Below are 26640 nucleotides of genomic sequence, written 5' to 3' on the forward strand. Positions count from 1 at the left end.
TGACAATAAAATTCTGTATAGGGGAGTCAATGCTCAATGCACAATCATTATTCCACCCCAAGCCTAATTTTCGTCAGTCTCCAATCTTCTGAGGCATAACAAGTTCTTACATGGAGAACAAATTCTTACATAATGAATAAGTTACATAGTGAACAGTACAAGGGCAGTCATCACAGAAACTTTCAGTTTTGCTCATGCATTATGAACTCTAAACAGTTCAAATATGAATACTCATTTGGTTTTTATACTTGATTTATGTGTGGATACTACATTTCTCTCTTTATTATTATTATTTTTAATAAAATGCTGAAGTGGTAGGTAGATACAAGATAAAGGTAGAAAACATAGTTTAGTGTTGTAAGAGAGCAAATGTAGATGATCAGGTGTGTGCCTGTAGACTATGTGTTAATCCAAGCTAGACCAGGGCAATAAAACATCCACATATGCAGAAGATTTCTCTCAGAACAGGGGGGTGAGGTTCTAAGCCTCACCTCTGTTGATCCCCAATTTCTCACCTGATGGCCCCCCTGCGACTGTGCCTGTCTTAGGTTGTTCCTCCCTTGAGGAATCTTACCCGTCTCTGGCTAACCAGTCATCTTCCGGGGCCATACAGGGAAATGTGAAGTTGGTAAGTGAGAGAGAAGCCTTATTGTTTGAAAAGGTTAGCTTTTTACATCTTTGCATATTTATGCCCTGTGGCTTCTATGCCCAGCATTTGTCTTGAGGTATCTTTACCACTTGGAAGAATTATGATACTCGATAAATTTGATACGAGGCACGAATTCTATTTAAGGGTTGTAATTAGGAAGGAAGAAGAAAAGCTGTAGAAGTAGCAGGCGGAAGAAAACATGGGAAGATTGATTATTTCTTTGACATATCTTCTTGTAGAGTAACTTCAGCATGTATAGGTTTTAAGCTACTACTTAAATTGCGCACACACATTAACATAATAGGAGTATAGTTACATAACCAAAGCATATCTGTAATTACCAGCCATCTCCAGTGAAACCAAGAAAACCAGTTAGGCACCTTAGGCATTTGTGAAAACTTATCTATGACATGGTGGATATTGTCCCACTGAACTTGAACAGTCTGAGAGAAATCAGACAAATTAAAACAACCCTTTCCTGGGGACTGTTCACATGCCATATGTTCTTTTAACAGTAAATAGTCTGTAGTTGTAAGACTTTGGAGCGCTACAATTTGCACTTCTCCAAATTCTTGGTTGAGTTCCAACAGTATAGATCCAGTCAAATTTGTTGTTTTACTGTATGCACAGGCCAGCTTAGATATCTCCTTCCTCATTCCCATGGCAAGTCCAGGAACGGGTGGGATGAGTGCATCTACAGCTGTAGCAGTGCGTGGATCTTTGTTGGGGATTTTTGATGATCATCTTCTGGCATGAGTCTTCCAGAGAGTGCTGATGTTGGAAGTTCTTTTTCATATCGTATCTTAGTTCATTTTTGGGGTAGCCCAATTAGGCTTTGATCCTCTGTATAAACACAAACAGACCCTTTGCCTACACTTTTATATGCCCTTTATACCCTTGTGTAGAACTCGTTGGAGGTTACCACACAGGAACTGCCCTTTTTTTTTTTTTCTTTGTTTTTGGTATCACTAATCTACACTTACATGACGAATATTATGCTTACTAGGCTCTCCCCTATACCAGGTCTCCCCTATAAACCCCTTTACAGTCATTGTCCATCAGCCTCATAGCAAAATGTTGTAGAATCACTACTTGATTTCTCTGTGTTGTACAGCCCTCCCTTTTCTCCTACCCCCCCTTGCATGTTAATCTTAATACCCCCCTACTTCTCCCCCCCTTATCCCTCCCTACCCAACCATCCTCCCCAGTCCCTTTCCCTTTGGTACCTGTTAGTCCATTCTTGAGTTCTGTGATTCTGCTGCTGTTTTGTTCCTTCAGTTTTTCCTTTGTTCTTATATTCCACAGATAAGTGAAATCATTTGGTATTTCTCTTTCTCCGCTTGGCTTGTTTCACTGAGCATAATACCCTCCAGCTCCATCCATGTTGCTGCAAATGATTGGATTTGCCCTTTTCTTATGGCTGAGTAGTATTCCATTGTGTATATGTACCACATCTTCTTTATCCATTCATCTATTGATGGACATTTAGGTTGCTTCCAATTCTTGGCTACTGTAAATAGTGCTGCAATAAACATAGGGGTGCATCTGTCTTTCTCAAACTTGATTGCTGCGTTCTTAGGGTAAATTCCTAGGAGTGCAATTCCTGGGTCAAATGGTAAGTCTGTTTTGAGCATTTTGATGTACCTCCATACTGCTTTCCACAATGGTTGAACTAACTTACATTCCCACCAGCAGTGTAGGAGGGTTCCCCTTTCTCCACAGCCTCGCCAACATTTGTTGTTGTTTGTCTTTTGGATGGCAGCCATCCTTACTGGTGTGAGGTGATACCTCATTGTAGTTTTAATTTGCATTTCTCTGATAATTAGCGATGTGGAGCATCTTTTCATGTGTCTGTTGGCCATCTGTATTTCTTTTTTGGAGAACTGTGTGTTCAGTTCCTCTGCCCATTTTTTAATTGGGTTATTTGTTTTTTGTTTGTTGAGGCGTGTGAGCTCCTTATATATTCTGGACGTCAAGCCTTTATCGGATGTGTCATTTTCAAATATATTCTCCCATACTGTAGGGATCCTTCTTGTTCTATTGATGGTGTCTTTTGCTGTACAGAAGCTTTTCAGCTTAATATAGTCCCACTTACTCATTTTTGCTGTTGTTTTCCTTGCCCGGGGAGATATGTTCAAGAAGAGGTCACTCATGTTTATGTCTAAGAGGTTTTTGCCTATGTTTTCTTCCAAGAGTTTAATGGTTTCATGGCTTACATTCAGGTCTTTGATCCATTTTGAGTTTACTTTTGTATATGGGGTTAGACAATGGTCCAGTTTCATTCTCCTACATGTAGCTGTCCAGTTTTGCCAGCACCACCTGTTGAAGAGACTGTCATTTCGCCATTGTATGTCCATGGCTCCTTTATCAAATATTAATTGACCATATATGTCTGGGTTAATGTCTGGATTCTCTAGTCTGTTCCATTGGTCTGTGGCTCTGCTCTTGTGCCAGTACCAAATTGTCTTGATTACTATGGCTTTATAGTAGAGCTTGAAGTTGCGGAGTGAGATCCCCCCTACTTTATTCTTCTTTCTCAGGATTGCTTTGGCTATTCGGGGTCTTTTGTGTTTCCATATGAATTTTTGAATTATTTGTTCCAGTTCATTGAAGAATATTGCTGGTAGTTTCATAGGGATTGCATCAAATCTGTATATTGCTTTGGGCAGGATGGCCATTTTGACGATATTAATTCTTCCTAGCCACGAGCATGGGATGAGTTTCCATCTGTTAGTGTCCCCTTTAATTTCTCTTAAGAGTGACTTGTAGTTTTCAGAGTATAAGTCTTTCACTTCTTTGGTTAGGTTTATTCCTAGGTATTTTATTTTTTTTGATGCAATTGTGAATGGAGTTGTTTTCCTGATTTCTCTTTCTGTTGGTTCATTGTTAGTATACAGGAAAGCCACAGATTTCTGTGTGTTGATTTTGTATCCTGCAACTTTGCTGTATTCCGATATCAGTTCTAGTAGTTTTGGGGTGGAGTCTTTAGGGTTTTTTATGTACAGTATCATGTCATCTGCAAATAGTGACAGTTTAACTTCTTCTTTACCAATCTGGATTCCTTGTATTTCTTTATTTTGTCTGATTGCCGTGGCTAGGACCTCCAGTACTATGTTAAATAACAGTGGAGAGAGTGGGCATCCCTGTCTAGTTCCTGATCTCAGAGGAAATGCTTTCAGCTTCTCGATGTTCAATATAATGTTGGCTGTGGGTTTATCATAGATGGCCTTTATTATGTTGAGGTACTTGCCCTCTATTCCCATTTTGCTGAGAGTTTTTAACATGAATGGATGTTGAACTTTGTCAAATGCTTTTTCAGCATCTATGGAGATGATCATGTGGTTTTTGTCTTTCTTTTTGTTGATGTGGTGGATGATGTTGATGGACTTTCGAATGTTGTACCATCCTTGCATCCCTGGGATGAAACCCACTTGGTCATGGTGTATGATCCTTTTGATGTATTTTTGAATTCGGTTTGCTAATATTTTGTTGAGTATTTTTGCATCTACGTTCATCAGGGATATTGGTCTGTAGTTTTCTTTTTTGGTGGGGTCTTTGCCTGGTTTTGGTATTAGGGTGATGTTAGCTTCATAGAATGAGTTTGGGAGTATCCCCTCCTCCTCTATTTTTTGGAAAACTCTAAGGAGAATGGGTATTATGTCTTCCCTGTATGTCTGATAAAATTCCGAGGTAAATCCATCTGGCCCGGGGGTTTTGTTCTTTGGTAGTTTTTTGATTACCGCCTCAATTTCGTTGCTGGTAATTGGTCTGTTTAGATTTTCTGTTTCTTCCTGGGTCAATCTTGGAAGGTTATATTTTTCTAGGAAGTTGTCCATTTCTCCTAGGTTTCCCAGCTTGTTAGCATATAGGTTTTCATAGTATTCTCTAATAATCCTTTGTATTTCTGTGGGGTCCGTCGTGATTTTTCCATTCTCGTTTCTGGTACTGTTGATTTGTGTTGACTCTCTTTTCTTCTTAATAAGTCTGGCTAGAGGCTTATCTATTTTGTTTATTTTCTCAAAGAACCAGCTCTTGGTTTCATTGATTTTTGCTATTGTTTTATTCTTCTCAATTTTATTTATTTCTTCTCTGATCTTTATTATGTCCCTCCTTCTGCTGACCTTAGGCCTCATCTGTTCTTCTTTTTCCAATTTCGATAATTGTGACATTAGACCATTCATTTGGGATTGCTCTTCCTTTTTTAAATATGCTTGGATTGCTATATACTTTCCTCTTAAGACTGCTTTTGCTGCGTCCCACAGAAGTTGGGGCTTAGTGTTGTTGTTGTCATTTGTTTCCATATATTGCTGGATCTCCATTTTGATTTGGTCATTGATCCATTGATTATTTAGGAGCGTGTTGTTAAGCCTCCATGTGTTTGTGAGCCTCTTTGCGTTCTTTGTACAGTTTATTTCTAGTTTTATGCCTTTGTGGTCTGAAAAGTTGGTTGGTAGGATTTCAATGTTTTGGAATTTTCTGAGGCTCTTTTTGTGGCCTAGTATGTGGTCTATTCTGGAGAATGTTCCATGTGCACTTGAGAAGAATGTATATCCCGCTGCTTTTGGATGTAGAGTTCTATAGATGTCTATTACGTCCATCTGCTCTACTGTGTTGTTCTGTGCTTCCGTGTCCTTACTTATTTTCTGCCCAGTGGATCTATCCTTTGGGGTGAGTGGTGTGTTGAAGTCTCCTAGAATGAATGCATTGCAGTCTATATCCCCCTTTAGTTCTGTTAGTATTTGTTTCACATATGCTGGTGCTCCTGTATTGGGTGCATATATATTTAGAATGGTTATATCCTCTTGTTTGACTGAGCCCTTTATCATTATGTAGTGTCCTTCTTTATCTCTTGTGACTTTCTTTGTTTTGAAGTCTATTTTGTCTGATATTAGTACTGCAACCCCTGCTTTCTTCTCACTGTTGTTTGCTTGAAATATGTTTTTCCATCCCTTGACTTTTAATCTGTACATGTCTTTGGGTTTGAGGTGAGTTTCTTGTAAGCAGCATATAGATGGGTCTTGCTTTTTTATCCATTCTGTTACTCTGTGTCTTTTGATTGGTGCATTCAACCCATTAACATTTAGGGTGACTATTGAAAGATATGTACTTATTGCCATTGCAGGCTTTAAATTCATGGTTACCAAAGGTTCAAGGTTAGCCTCTTTAGTATCTTACTGCCTAACTTAGCTCGCTTATTGAGCTGTTATATACACTATCTGGAGATTCTTTTCTTCTCTCCCTTCTTGTTCCTCCTCCTCGATTCTTCATATGTTGGGTGTTTTGTGCTGTGCTCTTTCTAGGAGTGCTCCCATCTAGAGCAGTCCCTGTAAGATGTTCTGTAGTGGTGGTTTGTGGAAAGCAAATTCCCTCAGCTTTTGTTTGTCTGGGAATTGTTTAATCCCACCGTCATATTTGAATGATAGTCGTGCTGGATACAGTATCCTTGGTTCAAGGCCCTTCTGTTTCATTGTATTAAATATATCATGCCATTCTCTTCTGGCCTGTAGGGTTTCTGTTGAGAAATCTGACGTTAGCCTGATGGGTTTCCCTTTATAGGTGACCTTTTTCTCTCTAGCTGCCTTTAACACTCTTTCCTTGTCCTTGATCTTTGCCATTTTAATTATTATGTGTCTTGGTGTTGTCCTCCTTGGATCCTTTCTGTTGGGGGTTCTGTGTATTTCCATGATCTGTTCGATTACTTCCTCCCCCAGTGTGGGGAAGTTTTCAGCAATTATTTCTTCTAAGATACTTTCCATCTCTTTTCCTCTCTCTTCTTCTTCTGGGACCCCTATAATACGGATATTGTTCCTTTTGGATTGGTCACACAGTTCTCTTAATATTGTTTCATTCCTGGAGATCCTTTTGTCTCTCTCTATGTCAGCTTCTATGCGTTCCTGTTCTCTGATTTCAATTCCATCAATGGCCTCTTGCATTCTATCCATTCTGCTTATAAACCCTTCCAGAGTTTGTTTCATTTCTGCGATCTCCTTTCTGGCATCTGTGATCTCCTTCCGGACTTCATCCCATTTCTCTTGCGTATTTCTCTGCATCTCTGTCAGCATGTTTATGATTCTTATTTTGAATTCTTTGTCAGGAAGACTGGTTAGGTCTGTCTCCTTCTCTGGTGTTGTCTCTGTGATCTTTGTCTGCCTGTAGCTTTGCCTTTTCATGGTGATAGGAATAGTCTGCAGAACTGGGACGAGTGACGGCTGGAAGGACTTCCTTTCTTGTTGGTTTGTGGCCCTCCTCTCCTGGGAGAACAGCGACCTCTAGTGGCTTGTGCTGCGCAGCTGCGTGCAGACAGGGTTTCTGCTTCCTGCCCGGCTGCTATGGAGTTAATCTCCGCTGTTGCCGTGGGCGTGGCCTGGCTCGGGCAGCTACTCCAAAATGGTGGAGTCGCATTGGAGCAGGAGCTGCTGGGAGGCTATTTATCTCCGTAAGGGGCCTGCCTGCTCCCTGCAGCCCAGGGGTTAGGGTGCCCAGAGATCCCGGATTCCCTACCTCTGGATTAAGTGACCCGCCCTGCCCCTCTAAGACTTCCAAAATGCACCCGCCAAAACAAAACAACGACCACCAAAAAAAAAAATAAGAAAAAAAATTTTTTAATTAAAAAAAAAAAAAAAAGTTTTTAATAAAAAAAAAAAAAAAAAAAAAAAGGGGTGGTCGTTCGTTTTTCTTTATTCTCCGGTGCCAGCCTCAGGCCTCTGCTCACCGGTCTTTCTGCCCTGTTTCCCTAGTATTGGGGTCCCTATCCCTTTAAGACTTCCAAAAAGCGCTCGCCAAAACAAAACAAAAAAGCAAAAAAAAAAATGGTCGCGCGCTTTTCTTATGTCCTCTGTCGCCCAGCCTCCAGTGCCTGCTCACTGTTCTTGCTGCCCTGTTTCCCTAGTATTGGGGTCCCTATCCCTTTAAGACTTCCAAAAAGCGCTCGCCAAAACAAAACAGCAAAAAAGCAAAAAAAAAAATGGTCGCGCGCTTTTCTTATGTCCTCTGTCGCCCAGCCTCCAGTGCCTGCTCACTGTTCTTGCTGCCCTGTTTTCCTAGTATCGAGCGCCCTGCACTCTGGCCCGGATGGCTGGGGCTGGGTGTTCGGCAGTCCTGGGCTCCGTCTCCCTCCCGCTCTGCCTGCTCTTCTCCCGCCGGGAGCTGGGGGGAGGGGCGCTCGGCTCCCGCGGGGCCGGGGCTTGTATCTTACCCCCTTCGCGAGGCGCTGGGTTCTCTCAGGTGCGGATGTGGTCTGGATATTGTCCTGTGTCCTCTGATCTTTATTCTAGGAAGGGTTGTCTTTGTTATATTTTCATAGATATATGTTGTTTTGGGAGGAGATTTCCGCTGCTCTACTCACGCCGCCATCTTCCGCCCCTCCTCCACAGGTACGTTACTTTTAAGAATACATGGTAACTAGAAGACAAGTAGTGATTCCATAGCATCTTACTACACTGATGGACAGTGACTGTAATGGGGTATGTGGTGGGGATTTGATAATGGAGGAAGTCTAGTAACCATAATGTTGTTCATGTAATTTTACATTAATGATACCAAAATAAAAATAAATAAATAAATAAAACCTGAAAAAAAAGAGTACATGGTAACTAAAACTGGACTATAAGGATTGATTAATAGATTTTAGAAGAACCATTGTAATAAGGCAAATTACATCTACTTTTTGCAGACTATTTTATTATGTACATATTCTTTAAAAGTTTTAAAAAGTGCCTGAAAACATTTTTTTCTCAAAAAACATTTTTTTTTAGGTAATTATTTTTTATTGAAGGGTAGTTGACACACAGTATTACATTAGTTTCAGGTGTACAACACAGTGATTCAACATTTATATACATGATAATTCTAGGTACCAGCTATCACCATACCAAGTTGTTACAATATTTTGACTATATTCCTTATGATATACATTACATCCCGGTTAATTATTTATTTTACAATTGGAAGTGTGTATTTTTTTTTTTGTGAGGGCATCTCTCATATTTATTGATCAAATGGTTGTTAACAACAGTAAAATTCTGTATAGGGGGGTCAATACTCAATGCACAATCATTAATCCACCCCAAGCCTAATTTTCGTCAGTCTCCAATCTTCTGATGCATAACGAGCAAGTTCTTACATGGAGTACAAATTCTTACATAGTGAATAAGTTACATGGTGAACATTACAAGGGCAGTCATCACAGAAGCTTTTGGTTTTGTTCATGCATTATGAACTATAAACAGTCAGTTCAAATATGAATATTCATTTGATTTTTATACTTGATTTATATGTGGATACCACATTTCTCTATTATTATATTTCATAAAATGCTGAAGTGGTAGGTAGATACAAGATAAAGGTAGAAAATATAGTTTAGTGTTGTAAGAGAGCAAATGTAGATGATCAGGTGTGTGCCTGTAGACTATGTGTTAATCCGAGCTAGACAAGGGCAATAAAACATCCCTGTATGCAGAAGATTTATCTCAGAAAATGAGGGGGGAGGTTCTAAGCCTCACCTCTGCTGATCCCCATCTTCTCACCTGATGGCCCCCCTGCGACTGTGCCTGTCTTAGGTTGTTTCTTCCTTGAGGAATCTTACCCGCCTCTGGCTAACCAGTCATCTTCCAGGGCCATACAGGGAAATGTAAAGTTGATAAGTGAGAGGGAAGCCTTATTGTTTGAAAAGGTTAGCTTTTCACTTCTTTGCATATTTATGCCCTGTGGCTTCTATGCCCAGCATTTGTCTTGAGGTGTCTTTACCACTTGGAAGAATTATGATACTCGGTAAATTCGACATGAGGCACGAATTCTATTTAAGGGTTGTAATTAGGAAGGAAGAAGAAAAGCTATAGAAGTAGCAGGCGGAAGAAAACATGGGAAGATTGATTATTTCCTCGACATATCTTCTTGTAGAGTAACTTCAGCATGTATAGGTTTTAAACTACTAATTAAATTGTGCACACACATTAACATAATAGGAGTATAGTTACATAACCAAAGCATACCTGTAATTACCAGCCATCTCCAGTGAAACCATGAAAACCAGTTAGGCACCTTAGGCATTTGTGAAAACTTATCTGTGATACGGTGGATATTGTCCAACTGAACTTGAACAGTCTGAGAGAAATCAGACAAATTAAAACAACCCATTCCTGGGGACTGTTCACATCCCACATGTTCTTTTAACAGTAAATAGTCTGTAGTTGTAAGATTTTGGAGCGCTACAATTTGCACTTCTCCTAATTCTTGGTTGAGTTCCAACAGTATAGATCCAGTCAAATTTGTTGTTTTACTGTATGCACAGGCCAGCTTAAATATCTCCTTCCTCATTCCCATGGCAAATCCAGGAACTGGTGGGATGGGTGCATCTAAACCTGTAGCAGTGCGTGTATCTTTGTTGGGGTTTTTTGATGATCATCTTCTGGCATGAGTCTTCCAGAGAGTGCTGATGTTGGAAGTTCTTTTTCATATCGTATCTTAGTTCATTTTTGGGGTAGCCCAATTAGGCTTTGATCCTCTGTATAAACACAAACAGACCCTTTGCCTACACTTTTATATGCCCTTTATATCATTGTGTAGAACTCATTGGAGGTCACCACACAGGAACTGCTATTTTTTTTTTATCATTAATCTACACTTACATGATGAATATTTTGTTTACTAGGCTCTCCCCTATGCCAGGTCCCCCCTATATACCACTTTACAGTCACTGCCATCAGCGTAGCAAAATGTTGCAGAATCACTACTTTTCTTCTCTGTGTTGTACAGCCCTCCCCTTTCTCCAACCCCCCCTTGCATGTTAATCTTAATACCACCCTTTTTCTCTCCCCTTATCCCTCCCTACCCATCCATCCTACCCAGTCCCTTTCCCTTTGGTACCTGTTAGTCCATTCTTGAGTTCTGTGATTCTGCTGCTGTTTTGTTCCTTCAGTTTTTCCTTTGTTCTTATATTCCACATATGAGTGAAATCATTTGGTATTTTTATTTCTCTGCTTGGCTTGTTTCACTGAGCATAATACCCTCCAGCTCCATCCATGTTGCTGCAAATGGTAGGATTTGCCCTTTTCTTATGGCTGAGTAGTATTCCATTGTGTATATGTACCACATCTTCTTTATCCATTCATCTATCGATGGACATTTAGGTTGCTTCCAATTCTTGGCTATTGTAAATAGTGCTGCCATAAACATAGGGGTGCATCTGTCTTTTTCAAACTTGAGTGCTGCATTCTTAGGGTAAATTCCTAGGAGTGCAATTCCTGGGTCAAATGGTATGTCTGTTTTGAGCATTTTGATGTACCTCCATACTGCTTTCCACAATGGTTGAACTAATTTACATTCCCACCAGCAGTGTAGGAGGGTTCCCCTTTCTCCACAGCCTCGCCAACATTTGTTGTTGCTTGTCTTTTGGATGGCAGCCATCATTACTGGTGTGAGGTGATACCTCATTGTAGTTTTAATTTGCGTTTCTCTGATAATTAGCGATGTGGAGCATCTTTTCATGTGTCTGTTGGCCATCTGTATTTCTTTTTTGGAGAACCATCTGTTCAGTTCCTCTGCCCATTTTTTAATTGGGTTATTTGTTTTTTGTTTGTTGAGGTGTGTGAGCTCTTTATATATTCTGGATGTCAAGCCTTTATCGGATGTGTCATTTTCAAATATATTCTCCCATACTGTAGGGTTCCTTTATGTTCTATTGATGGTGTCTTGTGCTGTACAGAAGCTTTTCAGCTTAATATAGTCCCACTTGTTCATTTTGGCTGTTGTTTTCCTTGCCTGGGGAGATATGTTCAAGAAGAGGTCACTCATGTTTATGTCTAAGACGTTTTTGCCTATGTTTTTTTCCAGGAGTTTAATGGTTTCATGACTTACATTCAGGTCTTCGATCCATTTTGAGTTTGCTTTTGTATATGGGGTTAGACAATGGTCCAGTTTCATTCTCCTACATGTAGCTGTCCAGTTTTACCAGCACCATCTGTTGAAGAGACTGTCATTTTGCCATTGTATGTCCATGGCTCCTTTATCAAATATTAATTGACCATATATGTCTGGGTTAATGCATGGATTGTCTAGTCTGTTCCATTGGTCTGTGGCTCTGCTCTTGTGCCAGTACCAAATTGTCTTGATTACTATGACTTTATAATAGAGCTTGAAGTTGGGGAGTGAGATCTCCCCTACTTTATTCTTCTTTCTCAGGATTGCTTTGGCTATTCGGGGTCTTTGGTGTTTCCATATGATTTTTTTAATTATTTGGTCCAGTTCATTGAAGAATGTTGCTGGTAGTTTCATAGGGATTGCATCAAATCTGTATATTGCTTTGGGCAGGATGGCCACTTTGACGATATTAATTCTTCCTAGCCACAAGCATGGGATGCGTTTCCATCTGGGGCTTAGTGTTGTTGTTTTCGTTTGTTTCCATATATTGCTGGATCTCCGTTTTGATTTGGTCATTGATCCATTGATTATTTAGGAGCATGTTGTTAAGCCTCCATGTGTTTGTGAGCCTTTTTGCTTCCTTTGTACAGTTTATTTCTAGTTTTATGCCTTTGTGGTCTGAAAAGTTGGTTGGTAGGATTTCAATCTTTTGGAATTTACTGAGGCTCTTTTTGTGGCCTAGTATGTGGTCTATTCTGGAGGATATTCCATGTGCACTTGAGAAGAATGTGTATCCTGTTGCTTTTGGATGTAGAGTTCTGTAGATGTCTATTAGGTCCATCTGTTCTAGTGTGTTGTTCAGTGCCTCTGTGTCCTTACTTATTTTCTGTCTGGTGGATCTGTCATTTGGAGTGAGTGGTGTGTTGAAGTATCCTAGAATGAATGCATTGCAATCTATTTCCTCCTTTAGTTCTGTTAATATTTGTTTCAGGTATGTTGGTGCTCCTGTATTGGGTGCATATATGTTTAGAATGGTTATATCCTCTTGTTGGACTGAGCCCTTTATCATTATGTAATGTCATTCTTTGTCTTTTGTTACTTTCTTTATTTTGAAGTCTGTTTTGTCTGATACCAGAATTGCAACACCTGTTTTCTTCTCTTTGTTGTTTGCATGAAATATCTTTTTCCATCCCTTGACTTTAAGTCTGTGCATGTCTTTGGGTTTGAGGTGAGTCTCTTGTAAGCAGCATATGGATGGATCTTGCTTTTTTATCCATTCTATTACTCTGTGTCTTTTGATTGGTTCATTCAGTCCATTTACAGTTAGGGTGATTACCAAAGGTTCAGGGTTAGCTTCTTTACTATCTTGCTGTGTAACTTAACTCGCTTGTTGAGCTATTATAAATGTGGTCTGATGATTCTTTATTTCTCTCCCTTCTTATTCCTCCTCCTCCCTTCTTCATATGTTGGGTATTTTGTTCTGTGCTGTTTTTAGGAGTGCTCCCATCTAGAGCAGTCCCTGTAAGATGCCCTGAAGAGGTGGTTTGTGGGAGGCAAATTCCCTCAACTTTTGCTTGTCTGGGAATTGTTTAATCTCTCCTTCATATTTAAATGATATTCGTGCTGGATACAGTATTCTTGGTTCGAGGCCCTTCTGTTTCATTGCATTAAGTATATCATGCCATTCTCTTCTGGCCTGTAGGGTTTCTGTTGAGAAGTCTGATGATAGCCTGATGGGTTTTCCTTTGTAGGTAACCTTTTTTTTCTCTCTGGCTGCCTTTAATACTTTGTCTTTGTCTTTGATCTCTGCCATTTTAATTATTATGTGTCTTGGTGTTGCCCTCCTTGGATCCCTTGTCATGGGAGTTCTGTGTACCTCTGTGGTCTGAGAGGCCATTTCTTCCCCTAGTTTGGGGAAGTTTTCGGCAATTATTTCTTCAAAGACACTTTCCATCCCTTTTTCTCTCTTCTTCTTCTTCTGGTATCCCTATAATGCATATATTGTTCCTTTTCGATTGGTCACTCATGTCTCTTAAAATTCTTTCATTCCTGGAGATCCTTTTATCTCTCTCTGCATCAGCTTCTCTGCGTTCCTGTTCTCTGTTTTCTAGTCCATTAATGGTCTCTTGCATCTTGTCCATTCTGTTTTGAAGTCCTTCCAGAGCTTGTTTTATTTCTGTATTCTCCTTCCTTAGTTCTTGCATATTTCCCTGCAATTCCATCAGCATGGTTATGACTTTTGTTTTGAATTCTTTTTCAGGAAGATTGGTTAAATCTATCTCCCCAGGTTCCTTCTCAGGGGAAGATGTAGCAGATGCTGAAGCTGTCTGGGTTAGTCTTGTCTGGATCATATTTTTTTGCCTTTTCATGTTGAAAGGTGCTATTGACTGTCAGCTGGGAGGGCCAAACTTTTCACTTGCTACTGGCCTTTCTTTACTGGGACAACTGTGACCCCTAGTGGCTTGTATTGGGTAATTGAATGTAGGCTGGGTCTTTGTGTCTTTCCCGGCCAAAGTGTAGGAATTTTCCTTCCTGCCTTTCTGTGGGCGTGTTTTGCCTTAGGCTGTTTCTCTGCTTTCGCAGCACCCAGAGGGGTAATGGGTAGGGGGTGCTGTTTGGCTGTTTACCTCCGTGATGGGTCTCAGAGATGTTGCCCAGGGGGTTAGTGTGCCCCGGTTTTCCCTGTAATTTCCAGCCACTGGGCTGTGACCTGTGTTGTTTCCGTCTAGCTGTTAAATCCCTGTCCCTTTAAGACTTTCAAAAAGCACTCGCTTTTCTTTGTCACAGGGGTATCAGCTTCAGCACCCGCTCAGAGGTCTTGCTGCCCTATTTCACTAGTTTCCAGCCCTCCACACATGCACTGTGTCTGCGCTCTGGTGCGGGTGGCTGGGGCTGGGTGTTTAGCAGTCCTGGGCTCCCTCTCCCTCCCACCAGGAGCTGGAGGGAGGTGTGCTCGGGTCCCGCCGGGCCGGGGCTTGTATCTTACCCCTTTCACCAGGCACTGGGCTCTCGCATGTGTGGCTGTAGTCAGGCTGTTGTCCTGTGTCTTCTGGTCTCTCTTTTAGGATTAGTTGTATTTGTTGTATTTTCAAAAATATATACGTTTTTGGGAGGAGATTCCCACTGTCCTACTCACGCCACCATGTTGGCTCCACCTTTTTCTCAAAATTTTAAAGCTCCTTCTTGACAAAAGTTTTTAATCACCAAACGTTTGATAATGTTAGTTCTTATACAAGTTATCACAATTTCTGAAATAACAGGTTGATTAGGTTTTGTGGACATTTATTGACTTCATACAGTTTTAAAATATTTTTCTTAGGGTGCATTTAAAATTGACACTATTAACTTTAATATAATTCAAAATAACACAAAAATGAAAGAGGAGATGACTGAGCACACGTAGCAACATAAAACTTTCTTCTTAGGGAAGCAGGTATTGAGAACCATTGTGGACACAGTCTCGCTTTCACACAAGGTGACCATCCAGCCCTCCTCCAAGCCCTTCTCAATCACTGCACCTCACCCTTCAGCCCTGATGTCTCACTTCTGGTCCCCTATCACTCTTTATTTGAACCTTTCTATGGAAACTTTCTTATTGAGCATTATTTGAGGTCATATTATCTTATCCCTTTATTAAGTTATGAGCTTCTTACAGTGACTGACTGTATATTATTTGTGCTTGTATCACCTTGGGTACCTAGGACAGTGCCCTGCACCAAGTAGGACATTAGAAGATTTTAAAACTAGGAGAAAAATTGTATTTGTACAATAAAATAAAGCACAAATCACAAGATTTATCAGTGCAAGTAAATCAGAGAATATTTTAATTAATTAATTTAATTTAGTTAATTGCATGTCCATCATGCATGAAGTAATTTCAAACTATCTTTAAAAATTTCAACATGAGAATCCATTTTTTAAGTATTTATAAACTTTGGTTCTCAATGACAAATTTGGAATAAAGGACATCACTACTTATAATCTTAGGACTATGATAGAAGGATTATTAAAGCTCTCTTTTGGTTTAATGTTTTAATAATGAATATATAGAGGTCTCAGTATCTAACAAAGTTGGTGTAACTCAGGGGGGAAAATCCTGGGGCAAAATATCTTTGAAACTGAAATCAGTCAAAGGGAGAAATAAAGTGGGAGAAAGCCATTTATTGCTTACAAGCAGTCATTCACTTCTGCTCACCCATGTCTCTCGCAACCCGGCTGCAAAAGAAGGGGACCTCATCCAACTTCTCTGGTCCAGATATGCTCTCACTAGCCCTTCTAATTACCTATTGATGTGGAGATGCACTAAGGACAGGTAAGAGATTCTGGAAATATTGCAATTTTACCCACAGCCCACCCCTCCAGAAATCTCACCTCACAATCTACTTGTTCCCCATCTTCTGCAGTGGCCCCTGTATGAGAAAACTGGAGCATTGTAACCAGACTAATAGCATACAATAGAACAGCAATAAAATCCTGATAATCCTCAAACCAGAGGCTTCAGCTAGGTTCAAAGTCCTATGCAGATTAAGTCCACAGCTTGCCCATTCTGCTGGCAGTCGGCAGCTGAACAGGCAGGGAGTTCAGAGCAATCATCACATGGCACCTGCAGTCAGGGGGAGGATCCAGGTCTCAGGGCCTGTAGGAGAAAATAACCTTAAGGGTGGTAAGATATATGTTTTTATGATACCAGGATAGGCAAATCTTGTCCATCAGGTAGGATACATGCAAGAGAGGGGTCCTGTGATAGGACAGTGGCAGGAATGGGATCTCATCCTGGCTTAGTATACCAGACTTTCACCCCCCTCCCTGTGGGAGGTACAGATGGGTCAATATATAGGGCTACAGGAGGTACATGCACTGGCCACAAAGATAAAATAAAACTTCCCCACAAGATGCTCTTACCTCCTAGGTGTTTTGGGTACACTACCATGACCTTTGGGGGCCACTCTGCTGTTACTCAAGGAATACACAGGAGGCCAGCTTCCAGGCCTTTTCTCCAAGGTGCCCGAAAGACCAGACATTCCTGTTCCATGTGTTGAAATGTCCAGGGCCACGTCCATTCAGCAGTGTCTCCAGGGTTTAATGCAGTTGGGGCTGGCAGCAAGATGTTGCTCTGTTGGCCATATCCTGGCTTCAATAACTCCTCTTTGGTTTATACATACAGTTGTATAGAAGAGGTAGCAGTGTGTGTTAGTACGACCACAGGGTTCAAAGCTCCTTTTTGGGGCTTCTCACTCAAATGCCAGAGGATCATCCATAAACACACTGACCAGCCCCGTAGACTGTTGGTGTCCTACTTCAGGCCAGACTCCAACAAATCATTGTACCTCTCTATCATGCCTGCCCAAGTAGGGTTATGTGGTACATGAAACTTCCACTTTATTCCTAATTGCTGCACCCACCCTTGTAATGCATGTCCAGTAAAGTGGGTGCCTTGATTGCGCTCAATCACCTGCGGCCAGCCATAGGATGCAAAAAGACACTCTAGACCCCTCTTGGTGGTTTGATGATCTGCATGGCATGCAAGAAAAACAACCAACAGTCCAATAGCCGTGTCCACACAGGTCATGGCATACCGATATCTTCTGATATGGGCAGAGGCCCAATATAGTCAATCTGCCACCCAACAATGGGTCTCAGCCCCTTTACTATTGTCCCATGTTGCTGCAGGACTCAGCATAAGTCCCTCTTAGAGCACACAAGGTACTCCTTCCAGACTCTGATGACTTCCTCAAAGGTCAATAGCAAACCCCACCAACTGGCTAGAGCCTACATTGTCTTTTGCCCCACATGCAACAAACACTGATATAACCACTGAGCCACATCAGAGGCAGGCTTTCCTTCTAGCAAGTGTACCCTGGCCAATGTGTCTGCTTCATCATTCCCTGGGAATGCCAAAGGCATGGCCAGGCACATGATATGGTAACAGTGTTAGTCTGACCAGGGGCCCATAGGTCTTGCCACAGCTCTTTCCCCCAAAGGGGCCTGTGACCAACCATCCAGTTGGCATGGTACCATGTCAGTAGCCACAGGGTCAAGCCCAAGACAGCCCCACTCTTAGTGCAGACAACTATAGGGGAAGGCACCTGGGTGATCACAAGCCATACAGCCTGCAACTCAGACCACTGGATGCTCTTCCCCTCTCCATCCTCCATCCATAGTGTCTCGGCCCTCCACTTGGGGGGCTGCCCATGACTGGACCCATGACTGGAGCCATCTGTATACCAAGGATCTTCAGAAGATGTGCTTTGGGTGTCAGAAGACCAGGGAAATTTCTGTTGTTAGGCAGTGGGGGCAGGGAGGGGGGCATCCTGTGTGTTGGCCATGCTGTAGGACAACACTTCCAGGAAATGTTGGAGTTTAATGTGCCTAGATGGTACAGCACAGCTGACACAGATTCACATTTAGGCTTACTAAATTAGAATTTCTGGTGATGGGACCCAGGAATCTGTATTTCTAATGATCAATCCACATGAGTCTGGCAATCCAGATCTGGACACCAGCCACTGTCTAGACCTATGAAGGGTCTCATATTTTTCTCCATTACAAGCTATTAGCCTGACACAACTTCATGGATGCTGGCTGAATACAGGAGAGCCCTGAGCCAGAGACCAAAAGTGTTATTATTCACAGGAAAAGCAGCAGCCAGAGCATAGCTTTTGCACTGGTTCCCCAACCCAAACCCCAGTTCCCATAGGTAGATGCAGAGAGGGTCAGAGGTTACCAACAAATGAAGGGGGTATATTGCAGGAGAGGAATCCAGGCTTAAGAAGCCTGATTTTTTTATAATGGCCAGGAGACACATCTGCCCTTTTGTTGGGATGGAGACACTGTTCTCCAAGTCTACTGGCTGTACAAACATCCTTGAAAAAATAGCCTTAACAAATGTAGGCTATGCCTGTGTTCACAAGATGTGCAGAAACACAAGAGACCTCCAGAGAATTATCTCTCCAAAATGGCTTAGTACAACTATCTGATTTTGAGGATGAGGTAACTGAGTCCCAGAGAGCTAAAGTGCTTGGTGACCCATTCCACAGATGACCATGTGGGGCTCATCTAAGAACCCTATTCTTTGCATGCTGGTCCATTCATGCTTTCCTGTGCCCTTCTTCTTTGGCATTGTTTCTTAGAGGTAGTGATCTGTCAGAGATGAAACTATTGAACAGAAAGATTTTCTGAATGAGTGAGTAGTGATGACAAGTGTGGACCAAGAGAGAACTTGAAATGGAGGCGGTAAGAAATCCATCACCTGCCAAGATCCACCTTAGTGGGCTTGCAGCTGTAATGGGATGGATGTGACATCAGGCTTTTATTTAAATTGAATTGGTAATGTGGTACTTGCCTTTGCAAGCAAAAAGAAAGTATTTGAAGTTTCTTGCTACTAACTGTTTATGATAGTCAACTACCTAAAAGGTAAATTACTATGTGTTAATGAAAGAGAGTGCTAATTAACAGTTTTGTAGTCATTTACTATAGATATTTTTGGTATATTTTAATATAAAAAGAAAAGCTTCAGTGCAAATCTATATGACACATAAAATCCTTTCTCAAATGAAGTTAATAAATTTAACAAATTATTGAATAAATGTTCCTAAATACCAAGCACTGAGTAATATCAATAGTAAGGAAAATAATGGTGAAAATGATCAAGTTCTGAAGAAACTATTTTCCCTCAAGAGGGTGAAAATTTGCTAGCTCTGACATTTTAATGGTATCTAAAGAGATCAGAACAGAGAAATACTGAAATAACTTTCACTTCTTGTAAAGAAAATGTGGAATTTAGAAATCCAAATGGGTTACCATTTACTTCCGGGCACTAATTAAGAAAAACTGTACAGAAAACATGTAAATGATAACTTTTAATAACATGTAAATGATAACTGCTTAATAAATTTTAATACTTATTTTTCCTTGTTTCAGATAGAGCTTTAGCCAGTTACTATAGAGATTTTCTATTTATGAAGGACATACTTGAAAATTTCACAAGTTCTTCAAATATGCAAATATCACTATCACACAAAACATTTTTTTAATTGGGGGGTTATTTTTCCAAAGACCCATCATATCTATTACTTCCCTAGAATCATATAAGCAGTTGTGAAAAGCACAAGTTCACCTTCAGATGAGTTGTCCTAGCTAATTCCTCCCAAGACACAGCATAGTCTAGCAATCCAAAACCATTCCTCAGAAAATAAAAATCACTGCATCTCATAGATCTTTGAGGTCACTCATAACCAGTAAAGCCATGACTCTTACATCTATGAATGCCAAGGAGTCTGTAGTATAGTAAAAATCTATGTGCAAAAACGTCTATGCACACACTCAGATGATTAACATAACCCTCTCTCCCCTCAAGGACAAGGACATTTCTGTGGAAGAAAAGATTGAACCTGCCCCTGTTAGAAGGATTCTGAAATTCAATGCTCCAGAATGGCCCTACATGCTGGTAGGGGCTGTGGGTGCAGCTGTCAATGGGACCGTCACACCCCTCTATGCCTTTTTATTCAGCGAGATTCTTGGGGTAAGCAAACAGCTGGACTAGCTCTATTTTCCTCATACCTTTTTTTTCTATCAATGGATACTGTCATTTTTGATAGGTTGACTTTTTACTGTAATGCATTTAATGTAATCATCTCTGAAGTATTAAGAACCTCTTGAGTCTTCATCATGCAGAAGATAGCAGGCAAAGCTAAGCAGGTTGCTTAAATAATAGAAAAGGATTTTAGGGCCATTTTGAACTTACTCAGCAGCTAAGGTATGAAGTTAGATTTATAGTAGCAAGTGTTAGTGTGTGTTGTATGATTCTCTCCTGTTCTGCTGCTAATTGCACCATTGAAATCTGGAGGTGGGAGAAAACAGGGAAGAAAAGACAAGTAAAATCAAGCATGAATAAAAGGTATGCTTATTTCAATTTTTCACTTCTTAAGGGTTTCAGTATTCTCCATCTGACTTTATTGCTACAATTTAAAAAAATAACTATAAACATTAATCAGACACTATCTAAGCACTTTATATATATAATAGTTCTCTAATCTTTCTTAGTAACTATCTGAGATAGGTACGTTTATTATTCCCATTTTACCAAGGAGCAAACCAAGGCATAGAGAATTTAGGATTCCAACTGGTGGAGCTGGGATTCAAATCCGGACAGGTTCTAATAAAACCTGATCATTACAAAATTAGTTTTCAAAATGCTATCAATTTTTTTTAGTTGAAATTTACATACACACACACACACAGATCCTGTGAGGTCAGAAAGGAGGCAAACCTAGAATCTAGAGAACTTTATTAATTTGTTCAAGGTGACACAAGCATTATGTGATGGGCAGGGGCTAGAAACAGCTTTTCTGAATTCTAGCCTAAAGGATTTGCCAGCAAACCACACTGTTAAAGCTTAGTAAGAGTCCTAGGTTTTAGTTTTCCTGTCTACTTCTCTCTCTTTCATGGCATCTCTGGTAGAGGTCCTGATCAGAAGTATATCCGCACAGGCGTGAATTGTAGGAAAGAGCTGGAGAACCCACAAACAAAATTAAGTCAGTTTTGTAGGGAGGGCCCCAAGCCATCCATTGAATTTTCACTCTGCCCCCTTGTGGTAAGAGTGTGTTAATTTCAGAGACGTGGAAAATTGGAAACACAGAGACCTTCATCTCTGGCAAATTGAATTTCCAGTATGTGAAACCCTTCGTGATGAAAATCCTTTAAATAATTAATTTATACTCCTTAATGTCTATTAAGTACAATATCCTAAATCCAGCATAAATATTCTATTTACTCAACAGACATGTGTTGATTATCTCCCAAGACTCCGTACTAGAAGCCTGGGAATGCAGGATCAGTCATGTGCCTTCTCTAGTGGTCTGTCCAGTCTATGAGGAATACAGGCATTAAACAAAAAAATCCACTTAGCGTTCAACAGCTATTCATTGATACGTATTGCTTGCCAGACGCTGTTGCTGGTGTTGAGGATAGAGTCAGCAACGCCAAAGACCCCAAGCCATCTCCTGCCCTCCTGAAGCTGGCATTCTAGCAGGGAAAGGCTCTGGAAATGCACAGGAGACCTTCTTTCTGAAACTGGCTGCTTGTTATTTACCAAGTGCTATGGGGTCACCACTCTGTGCCTTGTTTCCTCAGCTGTAAGATGAAGAATTGACAAACATGATTTCTAAGATTGCTTTGAGCTCTAGTTGTCTATGAAATGGCCAAGTGAGAAAAAAACTTGCTGATCCAGCTATAGCCCCTGCCCTCCAAGGGCACTCACCAGTTATTGGTAGTGAGAATATTTTCTGGAATTCTTCTCATCCCAACTTGAAATCCTAGGAAGGACTTAACCTGAGTAATTGAGCTCTTAACTTAATGGCTGCAGGACCAGTGTACCAGGATCTAGTTAGTAAAACCCGAAGTCTGCTCATGGTTAATGTTCTCAGAGACTTATATTTGCTAAGAGAATGATGCTAAACAAAGAAGATTGTTTCTGTTTGTCTCTTAGCATAATTATCATATATTCACCAGTAGATTCATGATACTTTCATCTCATAGGTTATAATCATGAGTCACATAATAGACTGTGTTTGATTGTGCTATTTCCATCCTGACATACCTAAAGGGCACAATATTCACATTTGGTGTGTTGAAACAACAGTTTGGAACATGGACCCAGCAAATGATTGGGCACTATTAGGAGCCTGGCTACTAATCTAGCAGAGCCTCAATACATACATAAGTCACCTGACCCACTCACTCTGGGTCTATTTGACGTGGAAAGTGTGCCAAGTGTCGTAAGCACAGGAATCTGAATGGAGTGCACTGAGGGAAAGCACGGAATTGGCTGGCCCTGGATCCGTGCTGGGTCTCTGCTCTGTGTCCTACGTGTATGTTTGGACAAGTGGCTTCTCCTTAATGAGTCGTAGTTTCCTCATCTGTAATATGGGGCAAGAAAATCTACCTCACTGGGTTATTTTAAGAATCTTAATTTAAGGAAATACTTTTTAAATTTAAAGGAGGTTAAGTAACACATTTGGCATCTGGTTAATAGCAAGAGTTTAATGAATGTTTAGTTTCTTCATAAACGAACTTACCATTACAAAATGGCACAGTCATATGCTCAAACTATGTCAAGTCTAAGAGCAGAGGAACTGGTGGAAGCATGGTCCTTTGGGTTGCATTTCAACAAAAATGTACAAAAAACTCATGGAGGAAAATTGTGGAAAAAGATTATGGGTAGATAGATGCCCAGTCTTGAACCAGACAGTTGTGTGGATTTAACAGTAGCCAAATATTCTTTTTTAACATTAAGACAATGTGTGATCCCAAGAGCCAAGACCAGTGGCTTGCCCAGGAGAAAACCAGTGTGCTGGAATCTGAAAAAATAGCCACTTCCATGTCCACTAGCTAAATAAATTTGGATAAAAAGCTTTTTGGGCTCTATAAAATAAGAGTTAAACTGGCTAAATCACAATTCTATAGTCCATGAATATAATAGGTGTTGTTAGGGAGGAATGGGGATTGTGGTGTCACAGTTTGGGGTTTCGAGGGATTTGTGTAGTGATTTTTTAAAGCAAATTGAAATAGATCTTTAAATCTCTGACTTTATAAACTCTGTAAGTATGCTTATTAGTTATTCTGTGCTTGAGAAGAATGACTGTGGAGTCTTCTGAACCCACTTCCATCTGTATTAAGGACCATGAAGGTCCTAGAAACTCTTTGTCCGGGAAACATGAAATCTCTTTAATCTAAAATCTGTCCTGTCACTTGGGAATTTGTGATAATTTGATCTGGTTTACTTTTGCTTTACAAAAAAGGATTTGTTAATGGAGTAGCATATTGTTTTCAGGAGATTTACTTGGCATATAGCAGGCACTCAATAAATGTTTATTGAATAAATGGTTTTGTTTGAGTAACTGCTTGATGGCATTGTTCTAGTTACTCAAATTAACTCAGAACAATGAATGAGGATTTGTTGTACAGCTCTCTAATGCATGAACTCTCACAGTTCCCTCACTCTGTCTGCATTAGGAAGGGTTTGTTGGGCCTGAAATCCGTGTCATGATAGGGCAATGTCATCAGAATATGCAGCTAATATTTCCAATTTCTTACTGCAACAGCTTAGTCCCTGGTCAGTTACTGTAAGTTTAGAATATACTTATATTTTACTGCCTACTATAGACTAAACAAACCCATTCACAACTTCCATAGTTTGGTGGGGGAGATGTTTACAACATCTCATGATTCAGAGGTTAACAACCATAGCTTCACATAGTTCTTTCTCTCCTAAGCCCATGCCAGTTAATTCCTTGATAGTTAGTTGCTTTTTTAATGATGCTATTATTTATTTATATAATTTATAAACTTATAATAGGCAAGGTGCCTTAGTAGGAAAATCATCTTTATTACATCTATTATTTGAGAAAGATAGAAGTCATATTAACTTTTTGAGTTTCGTTGCAGATCACGTGCTCAGATTCTCAAGCATCTTCCTTCTTCCATCCTTCCCCCACTCCCTTCCCTTTTTTCTTGGCCTTATTACATAAAAGATTTAAGGCATTTCATGATATTTTTCATCTGTATCAATGAAAAGCCAACACAATTGCCTACATCATGCAAAGAAATAAGACAAAAATCCTGAAAATTCTAATCATTGGATTTCATTCACCAGCTTTGTTCCCCACAGGAAATTCAAGCACAAATATTTATGGTTAACTTTGGTTTCATTACTAAAATGTTTAAAGTGAAACTGTTTTTAACCCAATGCTTAAGAGAAGTTTCTTTAGACACATTTGAATGTTTTTCTTTTGCTATTGTTTATAAAAATAAAGTTACTTCCTTGCTTACTATCTTGCAAAGACTTTTTCACTTCTGGATAAAGAAGAACAAAGGTCACAAATCAATGGTGTATGCCTGCTCTTTGTAGCACTGGGCTGTGTATCCTTCTGCACTCAGTTTCTGCAGGTAAGGAATTTTATATTTCTGTAACTGATTTAGCTATTTCCTCTGTGTTCATGTAAAAATATCACTAAAGACGCCATTATGTTTTAGGGATACGCTTTTGCTAAATCTGGAGAACTCCTTACAAAAAGGTTACGCAAATTTGGTTTCCAAGCAATATTAGGGCAAAACATTGGCTGGTTTGATGATCTCAGAAATAGCCCTGGAGCACTGACCACAAGGCTTGCTACAGATGCCTCACAAGTTCAAGGGGTAAGTTATGCGGTGGGAGGGGAAGCCAGTGCTGTATTAACCGGAATAGACATTCTTTCATTTGATCATTCTGATAGAATCTAAATACGGAGTCTAAATAAATAATGATACATTATATGATCTATTATGTCATTAAAAATATATTGTAGAAGAAAATATAATGATCAAAATACGCACACATCAGATTGTGTTAAGAGAAAAAAGAAAGACTGCAAAACAATACGTAGAATGTGACACAAAGTCTGTGGGAAATACATGTACACATAGAAGCCTAGATGAATCAAAAGCGAGATGTTGTAGGGATTTTCCTCTGAGTAAGACGATCCCATATTCCTCTGAAGTTCTACCATACTGTCCATGTTTTTGGCTGAACTGTGGATCCTGGACATACCATCCAGCATTGTCCATACAGGGAAGACTTCTTCTTTCAAGACCCTCTCAAACAAGCTATAGTTTTTCTTTTTTCTTTCTTTGTTTCTTTTTTCTTTATTAAGGTGTGGTTGATAAACACTCTTATGAAGGTTTCACATGAAAAAACAATGTGGTTACTACATTTACCCATATTATCAAGTCCCCACCCATACTCATTGCAGTCACTGTCCATCAGTATAGTAAAATGCCACAGAGTCACTATTTGCCTTCTCTGTGCTACACTGTTCTCCCTGTGATCCCCCACACCACATGTACTAAACATAATGCCCCTCAATCCCCATCTCCCTCCCGCCCCACCCGCCCTCCCACACCCCTCCCCTTTGGTAAATGCTATTCCCTTCTTGGAGTCTCTGAGCATGCTGCTGTTTTGTTCCTTCAGTTTTGCTTCGTTGTTATACTCCACAAATGAGTGAAATCATGTGATACTTTTCTTTCTCCGTCTGGCTTATTTCAATGAGCATAATACCCTCTAGCTCAATCCATGTTGTTGCAACTGGTAGGATTTTTTTTCTTCTTATGGCTGAATGATATTCCATCGTGTATATGTACCACATCTTCTTTATCCATTCATCTACTCATGGACACATAGGTTGCTTCCATTTCTTGGCTATTGTAAATAGTGCTGTGATAGGGGTGCATATGTCTTTTTCAAACTGGGCTCCTGCATTCTTAGGGTAAATTCTTAGGAGTGGAATTCCTGTGTCAAATGGCATTTCTATTTTGAGATTTTTTAGTAACCTTCATACTGCTTTCCACAATGCTTGAACTAGTTTGCATTCCCACCAGCAGTGTAGGAGGGTTCCCCTTTCTCCACATCCTCACCAACATTTGTTGTTGTTTGTCTTTTGGATGTTGGCCATCCTAACTGGTGTGAGGTGATATCTCATTGTGGTTTTAATTTGCATTTATCTGACGATTAGGGATGTGGAACATCTTTTCATGTGCCAGTTGGCCACCTGAATTGCTTCTTTGGAGAAGTGTCTGCTCATATACTATGCCCATTTTTAAATTGGATTATTTGCTTTCTGTTTGTTGAGGTGGGTGAGCTGTTTTAGAATGTGGGTGTCAACCCCTTATTGGATATGTCATTTATGAATATATTCTCCCATACTGTTGGATGTCTTTTTGTTCTACTGATGGTGTCCTTTGCTGTACAGAAGTTCTTAGTTTGATATAGTCCCACTTGTTCATTTTTGCTTCTGTTTCTCTTGCCTGGGAGATATGTTCATGAAGAAGTTGCTCATGTTTATGTCCAAGAGATTTCTATGTTTTTTTCTAAGTTTTATGGTTTCATGACTTACATTCAGGTATTTGATCCATTTTGAGTTTACTTTTGTGTATGGGGTTAGGCAATAATCCAGTTTCATTCTCTTACATGTAACAGTTCAGTTTTGCCAAGACCAGCTGTTGAAGGGGCTGTCATTTCCCCATTGTATATCCATGGCTCTGTTATTGTATATTAATTGACCATATATGTTTGGGTTAATATCTGGACTCTCTATTCTGTT

At 40.2% G+C, this 26640-nt stretch overlaps 1 protein-coding gene across 10 annotated transcripts in view; it reads left to right on the forward strand.

Moving 5' to 3' along the window:
• Positions 1 to 26640, forward strand: part of ABCB11 (ATP binding cassette subfamily B member 11) — a 206389-nt gene that overhangs the window by 151815 nt on the left and 27934 nt on the right. For all 10 annotated transcript variants that reach the window (XM_057503940.1, XM_057503944.1, XM_057503941.1 and 7 more), the window contains 3 exons: positions 19863 to 20027; positions 24347 to 24451; positions 24539 to 24700. In XM_057503940.1, coding sequence (XP_057359923.1) covers positions 19863 to 20027; positions 24347 to 24451; positions 24539 to 24700 — 432 coding nt within the window. The remainder of the gene's footprint in view (positions 1 to 19862; positions 20028 to 24346; positions 24452 to 24538; positions 24701 to 26640) is intronic.

The sequence above is a fragment of the Manis pentadactyla genome, chromosome 6, assembly GCF_030020395.1.
Source record: "Manis pentadactyla isolate mManPen7 chromosome 6, mManPen7.hap1, whole genome shotgun sequence".
Classification (NCBI taxonomy): Eukaryota; Metazoa; Chordata; class Mammalia; order Pholidota; family Manidae; genus Manis; species Manis pentadactyla.